This window comes from Chiloscyllium plagiosum, unplaced genomic scaffold (assembly GCF_037043375.1).
Source record: "Chiloscyllium plagiosum isolate Xiang-an unplaced genomic scaffold, Cpla_swu_hap1 HiC_scaffold_2, whole genome shotgun sequence".
NCBI classification, from domain to species: domain Eukaryota; kingdom Metazoa; phylum Chordata; class Chondrichthyes; order Orectolobiformes; family Hemiscylliidae; genus Chiloscyllium; species Chiloscyllium plagiosum.
This window is the reverse complement of record NW_028270140.1, coordinates 106,724,605-106,742,717: the sequence shown is the minus strand read 5'-3', so window position 1 is coordinate 106,742,717 and position 18,113 is coordinate 106,724,605. Positions and strand designations below refer to the sequence as shown.

The following is an 18,113-nucleotide window of genomic DNA, read 5'->3' as shown; positions in this document are numbered from 1 at the left end:
CAGGGCTGTCTCCCGCCTTCGCTGAAAGAGGCAAATATCTCTCTTATCCTCAAAAAAGGAAAGGACCCAGAAGATTGTACATCATACAGACCAATATCCTTGCTAAATGTAGATTTTAAAATCCTCTCTAAAATGTTAGCACTGAGATTAGAAAGGATACTGCCACATATTATAAAGGAGGATCAGACGGGGTTTATTAAGGGCCGTAGATCATCTAATAATGTTAGAAGGGCTCTGAATATGATTCAAGCTTGTCATCAGGGAAAGATACCAGGAGTAGTGGTTTCATTAGACGCGGAAAAGGCATTTGATAGGGTCGAATGGTCATATTTGTTTTACACATTGGAGAGGTTTGGTGTTGGACAGGTGTTTACCAAATGGATCTCAACATTGTATAGTGATCCCAAAGCAGTTGTGGTTACCAATGGATTAGGCTCGGATAGCTTCAGTGTGGGTAGGGGCTGCCGTCAGGGATGTCCCCTCTCGCCATTGTTATTCACGCTAATAATTGAACCACTAGCAGAAGCTATACGAGCTGATCCTAACATAGTGGCCCCAAGGATTGGTACAGGTAAACATAAAATTACCCTTTATGCAGATGATGTTCTTCTATTCCTCAGTAACCCTTTGATGTCCATACCTCGCTTAATCCAAGTTATTAATACATTTAGTGCATTCTCAGGCTATAAAATTAATTTTTCAAAATCGGAAGCTATGCCAATGGGTGGCCTTGCTGTGATACCCCGCTTAGCGGACGGTTCCCTTTTTCCCTTTCGCTGGTCCCTGGAGGGTTTCTTATATTTAGGCATTTTTATTACTCCAGTATTTGGTCAGTTGTATAAGGCTAATTTTGTGTATTTATTGGAAAGGATAAGGCAGGACCTCCAGCGATGGGGAGACCTGCCAATTTCCTGGCTGGGTCGAATAGCATTAATCAAAATGAATATCCTGCCCCGTCTCCTATATCCTATGAGAATGCTTCCGGTGATGCTGCCGAGGACAGCTTTATGTAAATTATACGGCTGGCTGAGTTCCTTTATCTGGAACCATAGGCGACCCCTCATTAAGCTGAAGAAGCTACAGCTTCCACAGGCAAGGGGTGGATTGGACTTCCCAGATTTTAGGAAATATCAATTAAGTTCCCTATTAAGTTATATAGCTGATTGGGCCTTGTCTGATCCACAATCAATCTGGTTGGACATCGAGGCTTCTCAAGTAAAATACCCACTTATTAACCTTTTATTCTCAGACAAGAGGAAAATCATTACAGATCACTGTAAAAACCCTATAATACTGAATACAATCAAGGCTTGGAATATAATGCGGCAAAATGAGGGTAATTCACATAAAACATCCCCCTATGCACCGATAGTGGGAGCATGGGGATTCCAACCGGGATTAACAGATGCCACTTTTAAACTCTGGAGAGCCAGGGGTATCTCATGTCTTGGGGATTTATTTAAAGATGGGGTCCTGATGTCTTTCGGACAGCTGCGTCAGAAATTCGGATTACCCAATGGAGACCTCTTTCGATACTTCCAAATTCGAGATTTTATACAGAAGAAGACTACGTTATTAGATAGTCTTTATAAATCCGATAGAGAATGTAGTGTCCTACGACCAGTGGGGGTATCTTCCGTCAGTAATATTTATCATTTGCTACATGATGAAGTATCGGGAGATATGGATAATCTGCTTAAAACATGGGATCAGGATCTGGGACTAGAAATCTCCACAGAAACGTGGAATGATATCTGGGAAAATGCTAGAAGAATTACTATTTGTAACAGAACCCAGGCTATCCAGCTGAAGATACTTCATAGGGCCCATATAGCACCGGTCCGATTGGCAAAATTTAAGGCAGGAGCATCTCCAATGTGTCCTAAATGCAAAATAGAGGTGGGCACTCTTGTACATTGCTTATGGACCTGTCATAAGATCCGTGGATATTGGACTAAAGTAGCAAGTACCCTGACAGAAATTTTAGGAACGGAAATAAAAGTGGACCCCGTATCTCTCCTCTTGGGCTTTTCGAACTTTCCCTCCCTGGACACGTACGGGAAGAGACTATTTTCTATTCTTTCTTTCTGTGCAAGGAAAAATATTTTGATGAACTGGGTGGCGGAGGGCCCCCCTGGACTTTCAAATTGGCACAGACTAATTATGGAATGTATTCCCCTTGACTTCCTTACAAATATGGTGCACCGAAAGACCGAATTATTTTATAAAATATGGCAGCCCTTTTTGAATTACATAAATACAGATATTTCGGCTATCCTAACAAGGGCTTTTATTTAATTGAGACCACGAACCTGGCTGGTCCGCGGCCCCTCGGGGGAGGAATCCCGCACGAATACGGGTTTTATCATATCTGATGTTAACACATCCCGAGCATGTAAGAGACTTAAATATACACCCTGATTAGTTGTAGGTTAGATTAGTAGATAGTTGAGTTTTGTCTGTTTGTTTTTTTTTGTTGTTTTTTTTTTGGGGGTTTTTTTTTTTTTTTTTTGTTGTTTTGTTTTGTTTTGTTTTTTTTTGTTGTCAAATTTTGGCTATTGTATATTTGAGCTAATTGTATATCAATGTTTATATCTGAGAGTTTTGTTTATTTTTGTAAACTTGTAAAAATGTTAAATTTCTAATAAAAATATCTATAAAAAAAAAAAAAAAAACACTAACATTATAACTTGCAGTACAACGTGTATTGAGTTTGGCTCCTTCGTTACAGGTAATGACCCCTGTGATGTTCAGGCTTCCAATGCTGACATTGAGAAATAAGTTAATGACTTATTTCAGTCCTTCTGAATGTTTCACTGTTGCTTGTGGCATATCGATGAACAAGAACTGAAAATTTGAGCACTGGCAGTCAGTGAACAAGTTCCTAGCCATGCAGGACTATTGTAAGGGTTATCGGTAGGACAGAGGGGAAGAGGATGAGAAAGGAGAAATTAGGCAGAAATGGATTGTGAGAGAGTTTGGGAATAAGTAGGCCTTCCCTTCTTTCCTGTTTCAAATGAAGTGAACATTGCCCTGCATTTTACATGATAGCAAGGTCCCCGAAATTAAATACTCTTAAGGATATGATGAACTTCATACACAGTCCATCAGCAAACTCCTAGTACTCTCAATTGCCAACCTAACATTTTATGGAGTGAAAGTAAAAATACAGCAATTGCGTACTCATTCTGTGCTGGGACCGTCCGGCATGTAATATCAGTAGGCATCCAAAACATGTGTCAGAAATAGACATTGGTCTGTTTGCACAAACAATAAATGAGACCAATGCTTGTTTGTCATCATTATACCTATTTTCTAACCAACTTGCTCAGCAATGTTATTACACACCTCTGAAACAAGTGGGACTTGAACCCAGGTCTCCTGACTCCAAGGTAAGGATACTACCATTAAGCCATGAGAACTCTTTTAGAAGGTAGGACTTAAACCCAGATCTGCTGGCGGAGAGTAGGGACTCAATCAATGCATCACAAGAGCGGTCAATGGTATTACACACCTCAGGAGAAGGTGAAACTTTAGATTGGGTCCCCTGGCACAGAGGCAGGGACATTACTGCAGTAGCACCATTTTTTATAAAAAGTTGTTTGCAACTGATCACAGCTGGGGTTACCAATGCTGCTGGTAGCTATTTGTGGGACCTGATTGTCAAATCGACAATTTTTAACGGCACAACTAAAGTCAAGTTGCCAACCCTCCCGTAACCAATGATTAATCTCCAGGACAGTGCTGCAAGGAAATTTAATGAAAAATAATAATTGGAATGTTAAACAATGTTATTTTCATTTTCTTTGAGCATTTTTGTTTATGAGTTAAAGTATAATGTTGTTCAAGGAAATAAAGGTTGTTTGACAGACAATAATAATCTAATTGCATTCTAAAAAGTTCATGTGCTTTCTAGTTGCTATAGGAAAATGTGTGGAAGTGGCAGTGTTGGACTGAGGTTGTCAAAGTTAGAAATCACACCACACCAGGTTATAGTCCAACAGGTTTATTTGAAATCACAAGACTTTATATGACGAAGGAGTAGCGCTCGAAAACTTCTGATTTCAAATAAACCCGTGCAATTAGATCATGGTGTTGTGTGACTTCTGACTATGGGAAAATGTGGTTACAATAAAAAAAATTTGATGGGCTGGCCAACAGCAGGATATTGGGAGGTGTGCAATAAATTCTCCAAGAATACATCCAACCAGAGTTAGCAACTCTCTTCTGAAGGCTGCTGCCTTAAATGTAGATATTTTTACTTTATCCTAATCTGAAATTAGATCGATAACTCACCCCAATCAATTGCCCACTCTACATCAGGCTTAGAAACACCGGAACAACCACTGTTTAGAATGTGTAGCCTGCACCACTATTCAATCAGGTCTTGATCTACCTGTGATATAACCCCACTTATCTGCCCTTGGTGCCTTTGGTTAAAAGAATCTCTCAACTGCAGCACGGTGGCTCAATGGTTAGCACTGTTACCTCACAGTGCCAGGGACCCAGGTTCAATTTTACTCTTGGGTGACCATCTATGTGGAGTTTGCACATTTGCCCGGTGTCAGTGTGTATTTCCTCCCACAGTCCAAAGACGTGCAGGTTAGCTAGATTGGCCAAGCTAAATTGTCCATAGTGTCTAGAGATGTGCAGGCTCAGTGGATTAGCTATGGGAAATGCAGGGATATTGTAGAGGTTGGATTTGGTTGGGATGCTCTTCGGAGGGCTGGTGTAGACTTGATGGGCTGACTGGCCTGCTTCCATACTGTAGGGATTCTATGATTCTAATTGCAGATTTAAAATTAATGATTGAATGAACATCACTTCTCCTTTGTAGAAGATAATTCCAAACTTCTAACATCCTTTTCTGTGCCAAAGTATTTCCACGTTTCACTCCTAAGGCTGTCTGGTTGTGAGGTTTAGACTGTGATCCCCACCTTAAACACTCCAACCAAAAGGAATACTTCAAAAGCAAACTATTGCAGATGCTGGAAATTTTAATAAAAACGTTGGAAGTATTCATCAGGTCAGGTGGCATCTATAGAGAGTTAACTGGTGACATTCCCCATTCCTGGTGTGGCACAAGCACATTTCACAGCCTTGAATGGCAGTGTGCTCCCTTCAAAAGCTGGTATTTAAAATGAACCTCTACATGCAGATAAGTGTGGAATCATCACTGATTTTGTATTCTCATACGCTGGGTGTAAGGGCCTCTAGTCCTCACTACCTACCCTCCCACACATGTCCATGCCCTATGCATGCTACCTGCTGAATCTTGTAACCATTCTAGCTTCTCATGCCCCATGCATGCTAAGCAATGCTCCTCCACTCACCTCCAATTCCTGTGATACTCCAAATCAGTACTTTCATACCCACTGATCTACTATATTGAGACAGTGAATCTTATTATTACAATAGAATACATACGCAAGAAGCTTTTTAGAAAGATTTTTTTAAAAAGCTATTTATTCATAACTTTTCACAATGCTAAATAGTCCTTTCAGCTCAGGGAAATAAAAGCACTAATCATCCAGACCTTTGAAAGTTCCAGGTACTTGAAATCTCTTAACTTGTGTAAATAAAAATTATGCAATTGATAGAAGAGATCAGAGCCAAAGCTGTCAATGAAGCATTGTTTTCCACAGGAAGACTATAAGACCATAAGAAAGAGGAACAGAAGAAGGCAATTCAGCCCCTCGAGCGTGTTCCAAATTCAATCTGCTTCTCTGCCCTTTCCCCACCACCTTTGATTCAGCTACTGAGCAAGAATCTATCTATCCTCCCTTAAATGTACAGAAGGATTCTGCCCCCATAGCTCTTGGAGTAAGTAGTTTCAAAGACTCACAATCCTCAGAGAAGAAATTCCTCTTCACCTTGGTCTTAAATTAGCACCCCTTAATTCTGAGACTCTACTTTCTGGTCCAAGATCCACCCATGATGGGAAACATCCTCTCAGCATTTATCCTCAGGGTTCAGTAATTTCAGTACACAAGTAGATCTCTGGGCTCTCAGGCAAGATTTATTATGTATTTTCGGAGCATAGCTTGGCATTGCAAACATGAAGAGCCATTAGGGAAATGAGTAGAGAGGTATAGCTTGGTATGGGGACATGTCAGCCATTGGAAGAGTGGGTAGATCGGCATAGCCTGGCATGGGGCATTTGGTTCATTGGGAGAATGGGTGGACGTTGTGCAAGGCATTGGAGGATGGGTAAGTGAGCATAACGTGCTGTGGGAAATGAAGGATCATAGGAATATATGGAGTTGGAAACCCAAATTTAGAATCCACCTGCCATCTTAAAGGGTTCATGGTTCAACAAAAATCCACACCATTCACTCTGTTTTCTCCACAGATGTTGCCTGACTGTTCACTAGAAATAGTTCCTATCTATCCCATTTTCCCCCTTAATATCATGAAAATTTGGATCAATCACTTTTCCTTCAAAGTTCCTGGCAATAGAATACAAGGTTGTGCAACCCCCCAACAAAATGGCCCAGACACAGTATGATAAATCCGCCACCCTGACTCTCCCCTGTCAATTCTATGAAGGGGGAGGATGTTGAGAACAGGGAGAGATGGGAATAATATCACTCTGTTTGGGGTGAGGAGTAAGTGTGGCAGGGTTGAGTTGAGAAATGGGGCTCTGGTTAGCGAGTGATTATTAGGGGTCTGGGGGGGAGAGATAGTTGGTTGATCAGTGGTGAATTGGTAGGGGGAGGTCAGTTTAACAGTTTCCCAGAAACTAGAGAAGATTTTAAATCCTCAAACCTTTCCTGGGTATTTATGAAGTTCAAGTCAGTCAGCACCCTTGAATTTTCTGATTTAATGGACTCTTTCAGAGGGTTCCAGGTGGAGGGGGTTCCAGGCCCATCCACAAATTCAGCTTCCTGGCCCATTCCCATGGAGTCAGCGGTATTACAGATTCCACGTGTTTCTTTGCACAACTTCAGGCTATGCTTGTCCATCAGCTGTCCAGGAAAAAATGAGGACTGCAGATGCTGGAGATCAAAGTCAAAAAGTGTGGTGCTGGAAAAGCACAGCCGGTCAGGCAGCATCTGAGGACAAATCCTGATGAAGAGCTTATGCCCAAAACGTCGATTCTCCTGCTCTTCAGATGCTGCCTGACAGGCTGTACTTTCCCAGCGCCACACTTTTTGACTCCATCTGCTGTCTGGCCATTAGCATTATTAGATTAGATTAGATTACTTACAGTGTGGAAACAGGCCCTTCAGCCCAACAAGTCCACACCGACCCGCCGAAGCGTAACCCACCCATTCCCCTACATTTACCCCTTACCTAACACTACGGGCAATTTAGCATGGCCAATTCACCTGACCTGCACATCTTTGGACAGTGGGAGGAAACCGGAGCACCCGGAGGAAACCCACGCAGACACGGGGAGAATGTTCAAACTCCACACAGTCAGTCCCCCGAGGCGGGAATTGAACCATTATATGGCCCATTTTGGTGAGAGGTTGCAGTGTTAACGTGTCTCACCTCTTAAATGTCCTAACATACATTACAATTATACATAACAATGAAGGAGTGTTCATCAGCATAATTTAGGTAAGAAGGATGTTGAGATTCTATCATATGTTACTGATTACGATTTATTTGTCCTGAATTGATAATACCAATCTTAAATGTTTAATCTTTACATATTTATATATTTAAATAGCTTTGTAAACATCGTAACACTTGTTAATCAATAATCTCACTTTGAATATTGTATAACAATGATAAATGAGCAACAATATTACCATTACCATTCAAACAAAATTGAGCAGAAGTGTTTTCAGGAAAGATAAAGGAATCGTATCTGTCTTCCACTGCTTAATGTGAATAATTGGTCATGTTTAAACCAATTGCAGTAGTATAAGCTTAATCTTTTTTTGGAGAGGTTCAGTAACAGAGTGTGATGTACTTTTTGGCAAAAATAAGAATAATGATACCTTGTTGAGCTCTTGCAACACTGAAGTTTGCATTCTGCAGTAACTTAGCAATAACTGATTCAATATCTTCACCAACATATCCAGCTTGTGTTAGACAAGTACAGTCACAGATAGCAAATGGTACATCCAAGCACTTGGCTAAAGTCTGAGCCAACAATGTTTTCCCTATGAAAACACAACAAAAGATAGGACAGTGAAATAAAACTATCAATAAATAAGAACATTTCACAAATATGAAAATCTCTTTGGAGATGCAGCTGGTTAGAATGTCTTGTGATCTCTTCCCACAATCTGCTTATAAAGAGTGCAGAATTCCTTTCTCATTCCAACTGCTTAACCAAGACCTCCAGTGCAACATCAGGCAAGCTTGGCACATACACCTGGCCATCATCTGCCAATGTTACAACTTCTAAACATGATTTATGCCTAAAGCTCCACTTGAAACTACAATGCTCCCCACCCACATATTTAATAAGTATGAGCTTTCTTTAAATACTTCAATCCATTCCCCATATCAGGCTTCCCCCTGCTGTGTGCTTTTGCTGAAGTCTCTGGCCATAGTCTCTGAAAATACCTGATTTTGGAAGCAAGCAATCTCAAGCCTGGTTAATGTTTTTGGATGGTAGATTAATTGGTTTATGATAAGGCTCTTGATTTTATTGAATGAATGATTTTACTGTCACGTGTATTTTACAGTAAGAGAAACAGTAAAATACAGAGAAAAACTTTTCTACTATTGCCATGATCCAGCACCATTTTGAATAGTTTTAAGATCAAGAAAACACAAAGAGTGCAACCGTTCTCAGGCAGCTCATCATCAAAGATGCTTGTGCCAGCATCCCTCCTCCACTGCCTCACTGCCATCTACACCAGACCCAAATAATATTGAAGCCACTACCCTTCAGGTACCATCTTTCACTGCTGGCCTGATTTTCCTCCATCACTGCCTTGCTGGCCCCTGCACCTGGCCCTCCAATGTCAGAGTTGCATCTTGCGCCACTGGGTCAATCTCATCAATATCGCTGTGATATCCTTCCATCACCGCCAGTATCAAACTCAAACAGCAATGAAGTTACCAATCCTCAGGCGTCATCTTTCACTGCTGGCCTACCTCACTGATGTCGCCTCTGCCAATGTAGCAGCCATCGATTCCAGTGCCAGGTCCCGTGCTCACCTGATTGTAGCACTGTGAAAATTAAATGTCTCCACATACCATTCTAACAAAGGTATGAATGATTTATTTCAATTAGGTTACTGTCTTAGATAAACAGACGACAAAGGAGTTTAATAGGAGCATAATAATATATTTGTAACTAATATTGTGAGTAAATGTCGACCTACTGTGACATTGCAAAGAAATGAAAGATTTAATTTCAATCCTGATGTGAAATTGGAAATGACATTTTGCCTTGGATTATTCTCTCCAATATTTACTTCTGAAATTGTAAATTCAGATTCCATTCTTTGAGCATGTAGATAATCTGACATTTCTGGGAATGCTGCACTATGTTTTAGATGAAATATTAAAAAGTGGTCCATCAATAAATTCCAATGATTTGGGTTTTTATGAAAAATCCTCACAATACCATTCAAAATACAACAGAAAGTGAATACAACATGCTTCCCTCAACTATACCATCAAAAGCAGATTAATGGATCATTCTTCTTCGTTCCGATCTGGGATGTTACCAGGTTCAAAAGTGATTGCTTTGCTTACACTCCAAAGTAATTAACTGGATGTGAAACTTTTCCATTGCTATGAGTGTGATGACACTCATACAAATGCAACTTTTTCAAGGTACATGCCAGATTGATTTTTATTCAAGCTTGATATTAACCTACATTTAGAGGCAAATATCTTTATGCTATGTTGAGCCCACTGAAACAAAAGATAACATTCAACTGATAGCATAATTAGAAATGTATTTCTGAAACTATTGAAACTCAATCATACCTGAGCCAGTGGGACCAAGCAGTATGATATTACTTTTGTCTAGATGAACAGAGTCATGATCAGAGTCAAAATTCTTGCGGAAACCTTTCCTTGATAGTGAATGTTGCGATAAATAAGATGAGGGTGAAATCAATCCTGTTAATTGAAGCAGTTCTGTTGGAAAGATATAGATGAGTACTTGTGTAAAAAAAATTCGTAGCAATGCTTTTCATGTTGCTTTGATATTCTGGCAAAAAAATCCTCAATCTAGCAATTAATCTATAAATGAAGTATAAGATGGAATTATAAATTGAATTTTTCTTGTGTATGGTGAGATGCTCAATTGCATAATCTATAGAAACAAGCACTGAAAATGTAGTATTAATACATACACATTCATTGTTTTGTAGGCATTAAACTGATTCAACTTGCTAGTCCCTGTTATCACAGTGTGTATTCACTGCTACATGTATTGCAGATTGGAGCTGCATATCTGCAAGGCACTCAATACCACAAGTGACGTGCTATGTAAGAGCATAACCAGGAAGCATGTTGCAGCTGAAATAAGTGATGGAGAGTTCTTTGTGACCAGATTCTGTGGACTAATGTTCTGAAGAATGGCACAACATGCAATAGGACAGGCACAACGGTTTTCTTACACTGTGCTTGAGACTTTGGTACAGGTCATAGAGATGACGAGAGACATTCTGCATTTGCAGGTGGACAAAAAGTATTTGAGGCATGTAGCCAATTGGCAATGGGAGCAAGTAGCAAAGCTCAATGCAAGCAGTATAGTTCTTAGAATATGAACATGACAATTTTTTAAAAATCTGGTATTTGTTGCAAAAGAGAGTTCAAAACTCAAATGGGATATCTTAGCAGCTGTACCACTAACCTCATCATCCAATCAAGTCACTTAACCTTGTCACTCACCCAACAATAATCTCTATCAATAAAGATGCGTTCCCAATATTTATATGTTCTGATGTACCAGTCATACACTCAGCAATCCTCATACTCTTGATTCACGGCTCACACATACTGACAGTTGTTCAATCAGATCAACTAAACATAATGCAGGTGACTCACTGCCACACTACAGGCTGAATTTTCTGTTTTTTTCAGATAAATTCAAGCTGTTTCATGTTTAGTGGAGTGACTCTTGCTGTGAGGCTGTGAGGTTTCTTACCGAATCTTACAAAATTTGCCCCATTAATTTACTGTTGTCAGCTGCATGGTAAGTGTCATGTCTGATTTCCACCCCATCTTACCACATGCTGTTTCCAGAACAATGCACCCACACTGGACCTAGAACTGAATGGCAACCCTGGCACAGGTGTCATCTTTAAAAACCCATTGTGCACCTGGAAATGCCCAGGAAAGGTCATACACAGTCAATGGTAGTGCTCTGCAGAGTGTTGCCGAACAAAGACACCTGGGGGTTCAGGTGCACACTTCCTTGAAAGTGGAGTCACAGGTTGACAGGGAAATACCCTGGCAGTCCAGAGGTGCCCTGCAGGGTTTTTGGCATTTGCCCTGGACATGGCAGACATGGGGAAATCAACAACCTATTTTGTGAACTGGAGCTCCTGCTGGATGGGGAAGTGCACTGGGGGAACTTCCTCTTCCTCCAAAACCAACATGGCCAGCCTGGTTCAAGTTTGCCACCTGGGTAAAGCAGTCTGAGCCAACTGAAAGAAAGCCCAGCAATTTAGGAAGTATGTTAATAGCCTTCTCCATACTGTCCAATACCACACACTCACTCTATCTCTGCTACTGTACCTACCTCTCACCAGGGTCAATACTCTACCACTCTTGTTATTGCCTGCAACATCTTCCCCACTCGTCCTCACCCACATTAATCCCTGGCACCACTAATCCTGGAATCCCTCTGCACTGACTAATCACTCACATCTCTCCTCCACCACAAACATTAAGAGCTGTGCCATCCACTTGCTTCTTCCTCTCTTTCATTCCATGTGTAAATCAGCCCACCATCAGCCTGAAAAGGTAAAGACGGATTCTGCATTGGCAGTCCTTTGGTTCCTCATCTCATAACTGAAAACAATCCTGACCATCCTCAGCAGGAACTGGACTAGTATTGGAAACTGCCCTTGACTTACTGCTCCAAAGCCCCTGAGTGAAGGCTATACCGTTGACTTGACTGAGGCCTGCAGAAAACTATGACTTTACTTTAGATAAACGTGAGGTGTTGCAGTTAGGCAAGGCAAACCAGGAAAGGACATACACAGTCAATGCCCTGCAGAGTGTTGCCAAACAAAGACACCTGGGGGTTCAGGTGCACACTTCCTTGAAAATGGAGTCACAGGTTGACAGGGTAGTGAAGAAGGCATTTGGCATGTTTGCCTTCATCAGTCAGAACATTGAGTAGGAGTTCAGATGTCATGTTGCTGGTGAACAAGACATTGGTGAGGCCACTTTTAGAAGACTATGTACAATTCTCATCGCTCTTCTATAAGAAGGACTTCAGAGGGTGCAGAAAACAGTTACAAGAATGATGCCAGGACTGAAGGATTTGAGTTATAGTGACATGCTGAATAGGCTGGGGCTTTTTTCCCCAATAAGATTCCACCCTATACTCTATCTTTCAGGGCACTTGTTGATGTAGGAAATTCCAAAACGGGAGCAGCAGCTTAACATAACATCTGTTATGATCTGTCTGTTTGCGTGATGGAATGTTGCACAATACTGTTTTGAGACTTTATATGGCTGTGTAGTGCATAAAAAAAAGATGAGGCGCAATTTAACCCCAATGCACTAGCAGTAGAAGCAGCATCCACTTTCATAGTGATCAGGAACAAGTCATTTTCTTTCCTTTCCTTTCATGTAACCTCTACTGTCACCCTGGACTAATTAGTTAATACATTCTCAAAATTAAATCTGAGTCATGCTTTTCTGATGTAACTACAAAGCTTTTTAATTTAAATGTCTCAAACAAAGCTGATTAAAAGTTTGTTGATTTTGCCGAGGCCAATTATTAATTTTACTATATTAAAGATCAAAAACCCCAAATGAAACTTACCTTTAGGTGAGCTGGCATATCTATTACCATACACATCAGTGTGCTGTGTGATTTCAGATGGAATGTTGTTGTTAAGTCGTTTGTAGTGATTGTAGACAGCCACTGACAGAACTTTCTTAGCTTCATGTTGACCAACAACATATTGATCCAAAAATCTATGGATCTGAAACCGAAGATATTTAACAAATTTATACAGCTGTCAAATACCAGGCCATTAAACTGGAAGCCGGATGCAAATGCTGTCATGGAAGTAAAATTCTGTGAATGCTGGAAATGTGAAACCAGCACAGAGAATGGTGGAGAAACTCAGCAGGTCTGGCAACAGCTGTGGAAAGAGAAACAATGTTAACGTTTTGAGTAAGGCATAACCCTTCTTCAGAAACCCCTTTGAACAAAACTAGAAATATCAGAAACATAGAGATCAATCAAAATTTAACAGCTGCAAGATAAATAATGTATTTACTCCATTTCACACTTTAGTGATTGGAACTAGGTGGATTTTACTGACCATGAGATCCTTGTTTGGGGTTGTTAACCTGGGCCAAACAGGGAGCCCCGGCTGAAAGATATTAACAGGGGATTCAGAGAGTCTCCTGACTTCAAGGACAGACTCCGAGCAGGCTGGCCACAGCCAGTGTACTGTGCACATCTAAGTAAAGGGTGACATTGTGACAGGACACCGGCTTAGATTAGATTAGATTACTTACAGTGTGGAAACAGGCCCTTCGGCCCAACAAGTCCACACCGCCTCGCCGAAGCGCAACCCACCCATACGTTTACTCCTTACCTAACTCTACGGACAATTTAGCATGACCAATTCACCTGACCTGCACATCTTGGGACTGTGGGAGGAAACCGGAGCACCCGGAGGAAACCCACGCAGACACGGGGAGAACGTGCAAACTCCACACAGTTAGTCGCCTGAGGCGGGAATTGAACCCGGGTCTCTGGCGCTGTGAGGCAGCAGTGCTAACCACTGTGCCACCGTGCCGCCCAATAGCTTCTACATAGTTATTTCATACCCAAATCAGCCAATCGAAATAACTCGCTGTCTATCTGCCAGATGGAGAAGCTTGTGGAAGGCTCCAGACAGGACCTGTTATTGAAAAACAGTAGGATTAGTGAACAGAATGTCTTTTTTTCATGATAATTAACACATACATAACATAGATGGGACAGAAATGGATAGAATTGTCATATTGCCTCCCTCAATCATCACCAGCTGGCTTCCCACTTTGGACCAGCATAAACACCAGGAGTTAGCAGACATACTCCAATGAACTAAAGTTCAAATGGAACAACACATAAAATAAAACTATGCTGCTTACTTCCTTTGGTGTCGGCAGATTCATTTGACATTCATTTTTATCAGTTGTGTACAACAATTCCACATCTTTGTAGCTGTTTGCAGGAGATTTCTTTGATTTCACCATCAAAAAAAAGTGTTGGCAGTTTTTGCACTTTACAAATGGTGTGGAATCTAGAAGAATACAAAAACACTTCAATACAGTATGGCATGGTCTGGATTTCAGTTTTGGTAAAGTTAAACCATTCTATGCTATCCCTTGGAGGAAGATGCTAAAAAGGATTTAGCAATCTATGTGGCATGGATTTCCATTTTTCCAATATCAGACTGAATGTAGTGCCAAGTCAAGGGCATCTCCTGGCACTGAGTATCAATGATCTTATTAACTGGGCCAAGCATCTAATCATAGTGAAGTATTCCCACAGGTGGAACATCAGGAAGTGAAGCAAGCTTTTTTATACTTGTAGTTATGCATGTGAACATTAAAAAAAGTAAAAACATGTAAATTTTGTTTTCATAATAGAGAAATTAAACATTTCACAAGTATAAAAGAGTGTATTTAAGGATCAGTGAGACTGTTCAACAGTAATTATGAACTTAGTGTGGCAGGTATATCTCAGTCACAACACATGTAATGGAATATTACATTGTCAAGGGTTTTTAATAGCGTGAGTACAGATGTACATGTAGAAGTTCTTGTCAGTTCATTGATTCCTACTTGATTGCTAACAAGGGAGCTTTCAACAGTGCACACTGTAGCGAAATATAGAATAACCAAAGATTTCTGGATTCCTGCATTGATCCGTGCATGCATGGATTCCATTTTTGCTGCAGATTTAGACAGGAAATGATACTGAATGCTAACAGTTTCACTGTCATTACATTTCAAGATTTAGGTCATTGCAAATGCAGAACATTGTGCTTATGGAAAGAATAGTTGTAAATCTGAGGGTTGGGAACAGCAAAGAGCCATTAAAATGTTAATAAAAAGAGTAAAGTAGCCAGGAATACAAAATAAGAGTGTAAGAGCTTTTACAAATATAAAACTAAAGTTGCCATGGTCTTACTGACCATAGCTGAAACTTTATTGCTGGAACAGCACAGCAGGTCAGGCAGCATCTAGGGAACAGAAGATTCGACGTTTCGGGCACATGCCCGAAACGTCGAATCTTCTGTTCCCTAGATGCTGCCTGACCTGCTGTGCTGTTCCAGCAATAAAGTTTCAGTTTTGATCTCCAGCGTCTGCAGACCTCACTTTCTCCTCTTACTGACCATAGGACTGCTCTCTCATTGGAGAAAGATAACTAGTTTAACCCAAGGGAGAGGTTGAGAAGGAGAATTTTTCATGGTAACATCAGCCAGTTTGGGAATTGAACCTGCACTGTTGGTGTCACTCTGCATCATAAACCAACTATCCAGCCAACTGAGCATTTCCTTAAGCTTAAACACACGAAGTTCCGGAACTCTCCAACAAACTTCGAGGCACCCTAATTCACATTCCTCGGTCATATAACAATCTAAATAAATAAAAATTGCACTAAAGCCAGACTTCAAAATTGTTATTTTAAAAAAATAAATCATCATAGCTACAGAAATACTTACTGGTTAATTGTTGCGTTTATACACATAGAAAATTCACTGGATACAAATTCAAAAACCAGAAACCCCAAATCACAACAAATAAGATGAAAAAAACTCTACATGCAAATCCAACAATTTACATCACTGTACTAAATTAACAACGTACAATTTCACAAATTTTTGTGGTGGGTCAGAAGACTGGTCGGAGTGTAAAAGGCAATAAAGATTTGGAGAAAATTAGAGTATGATACAAAGCTAGAAATATAAAAACAGGTATCAACAGTCTCTATAGATGTGTTATAAATCTTTTGTAGCTTGACTTTACATCTGAGAGTTTGAGTTCAAGATAGGATGGTTGAACAGAAGACAAAGTCAAGAACTGCCATCAAATTTAAGTTTCTGTAAAACTCTATTGAATTAAATACAACTGTATATGGTTATCTGAGAGGTACCAGATTCACAGCTTCTTGTTAGATTGTTCAGAGATGATTATCCACAAATGCTATGCTTTCACTCAAGTTCAAAGCTAATTTTTTATCAATCTCCCACCTTCAATGTAGCTACCTATCTGACTTACTTCATTCACACAGTGCTATTTATCTCAGCTGTCTGGATGGCTGATTTGCAATGCAGAGTAACCTGGCATAAAATTCACAAAGAGGGGGAAAACAACAACAATGAACCCTCTGTAGAATGTGGTGAGAATGGGGGTGGGAGGTGGGTTTTCCCAAAACTACGCAGAAAGTAGAGACTCTGCTGGGCTTTCTTGGCTATGGACCTGGTGTTGAGGGAGCAGGTGAGATTCTCCGCCAGGTGGACACCAAGACATTCGGTGTTCTTTATGATCACCACAGGGGAGCCGTCAATTTCCAGTGAAGAGTGGTCGCTCCATGCCCCCCTGAAGTCAACAACATCTCTTTCATCTTGTCCACGTTCAGAGACAGGTTGTTTGCTCTGCATCAGTCTGTTAGCCACTGCACCTCCTCTCTGTACGCTGACTTGTCTTTCCTGCTAATGAGACCCATTACAGTCATATCATCAGTGAACTTATATAATCCAAGCTGTGCATTGCTGCACAGTCATGTGTCAGCAGGGTGAACAGCAGTGGTCTGAGCACATAGCCCTGGGGGACCTCCGTGCTGTGTGATGGTTTGAAGATGCTGTTCCCGATTTGGACTGACTGAGGTCTCCCAGTCAGGAATTCCAGGATCCAGTTAGAGAGGGAGGTATTTAAGCCCAGCAGAATCAACTTTCCAATCAAGAGTTGAGGAATGATTGTGTTGAATGCAGAACTGAAGGCTATGAACAGTAATCTGATGTATGCATGTATTGAATGAGCTGACAGGGGAATTGGTGGAGGCTGGTACAATTACAACATGTAAAAAGGCATCTGGATGGGTATATGAATAGGAAGAGTTGAGGGATATCGGCCATGTGTTGGCAAATGGGACTAGATTAGGTTAGGATATTTGGTCGGCATGGACGAGTTGTACTGAAGCGTCTGTTTCTGTGCTGTATATCTCTATGACTCTGTGACTCTATGGCCTGCTTTCTGTGGCTGAGGAAATCCTCCCATAGACATTGTGGCTCCAGACCCTCCAGAGGAACCTTCATTGCCAGAAGAAAATCTAAGCGTATATCAAGAACAACACCAGGAAATTTGCATTGCACTCATCAATTTAATTAACGCCTCGCACTCTGGAATGTGAGATTCTGTGGATTGTGCTCTAAAGTTTTGAATGTCCATTCAAAATCCCGCAACTACTTCCTAATTCCTACTTCTTGCATGGAAAATCTGAAACAGAACACCTTCAAAATCCAGACTTGTGACAAACAAGACTGATAGTCCCCAGAGTATTTTAAAATCTACATGACAGTGGCTTTTTACCTCATCAAAGTCTGACTGACCTCTCATGTGAGCATTAACTACCTCCTAGATTTAAATTTGGTTACCTTCATGCCAAGATAAACTGACCACCACAGACACACATGATCTACAGTTCACAGATAATTGCAGTACCATTGCCCACTGAGCTCCAGGTTTATGAGCCACTTCTGATCTCTTCAGTTCTGCATTTAAGAAGCAAGCCTGTTCCTCAACATTGCATAACAAAATTCATAGCAGCCCACTTCTGATCAGTATTCCACCTCTCATACATATTGAAGAAAAATGTCTGGAATAAGTTGCTTACGTAAGAGTCATAGAGCTACAGAATAGTAGTGCATGGAAACAAACCCTTCGGTCCAACTCGTCCATGCTGACCTGATATCCTAAATTAATCTAGTCTCAATTGCCAG

The 18,113-nt window shown here is 40.8% G+C and overlaps 1 protein-coding gene across 1 annotated transcript in view; it reads right to left on the bottom strand.

The window, feature by feature from the left end:
- Nucleotides 1–18,113, bottom strand: part of LOC122559500 (ATP-dependent clpX-like chaperone, mitochondrial) — a 59,944-nt gene that overhangs the window by 35,249 nt on the left and 6,582 nt on the right. Inside the window, exons 3-6 of the mRNA XM_087993483.1 lie at nt 14,257–14,408; nt 12,929–13,091; nt 9,907–10,059; nt 7,953–8,117 (exon numbers count right to left, since the gene is read on the bottom strand). Coding sequence (XP_087849609.1) covers nt 7,953–8,117; nt 9,907–10,059; nt 12,929–13,091; nt 14,257–14,408 — 633 coding nt within the window. The remainder of the gene's footprint in view (nt 1–7,952; nt 8,118–9,906; nt 10,060–12,928; nt 13,092–14,256; nt 14,409–18,113) is intronic.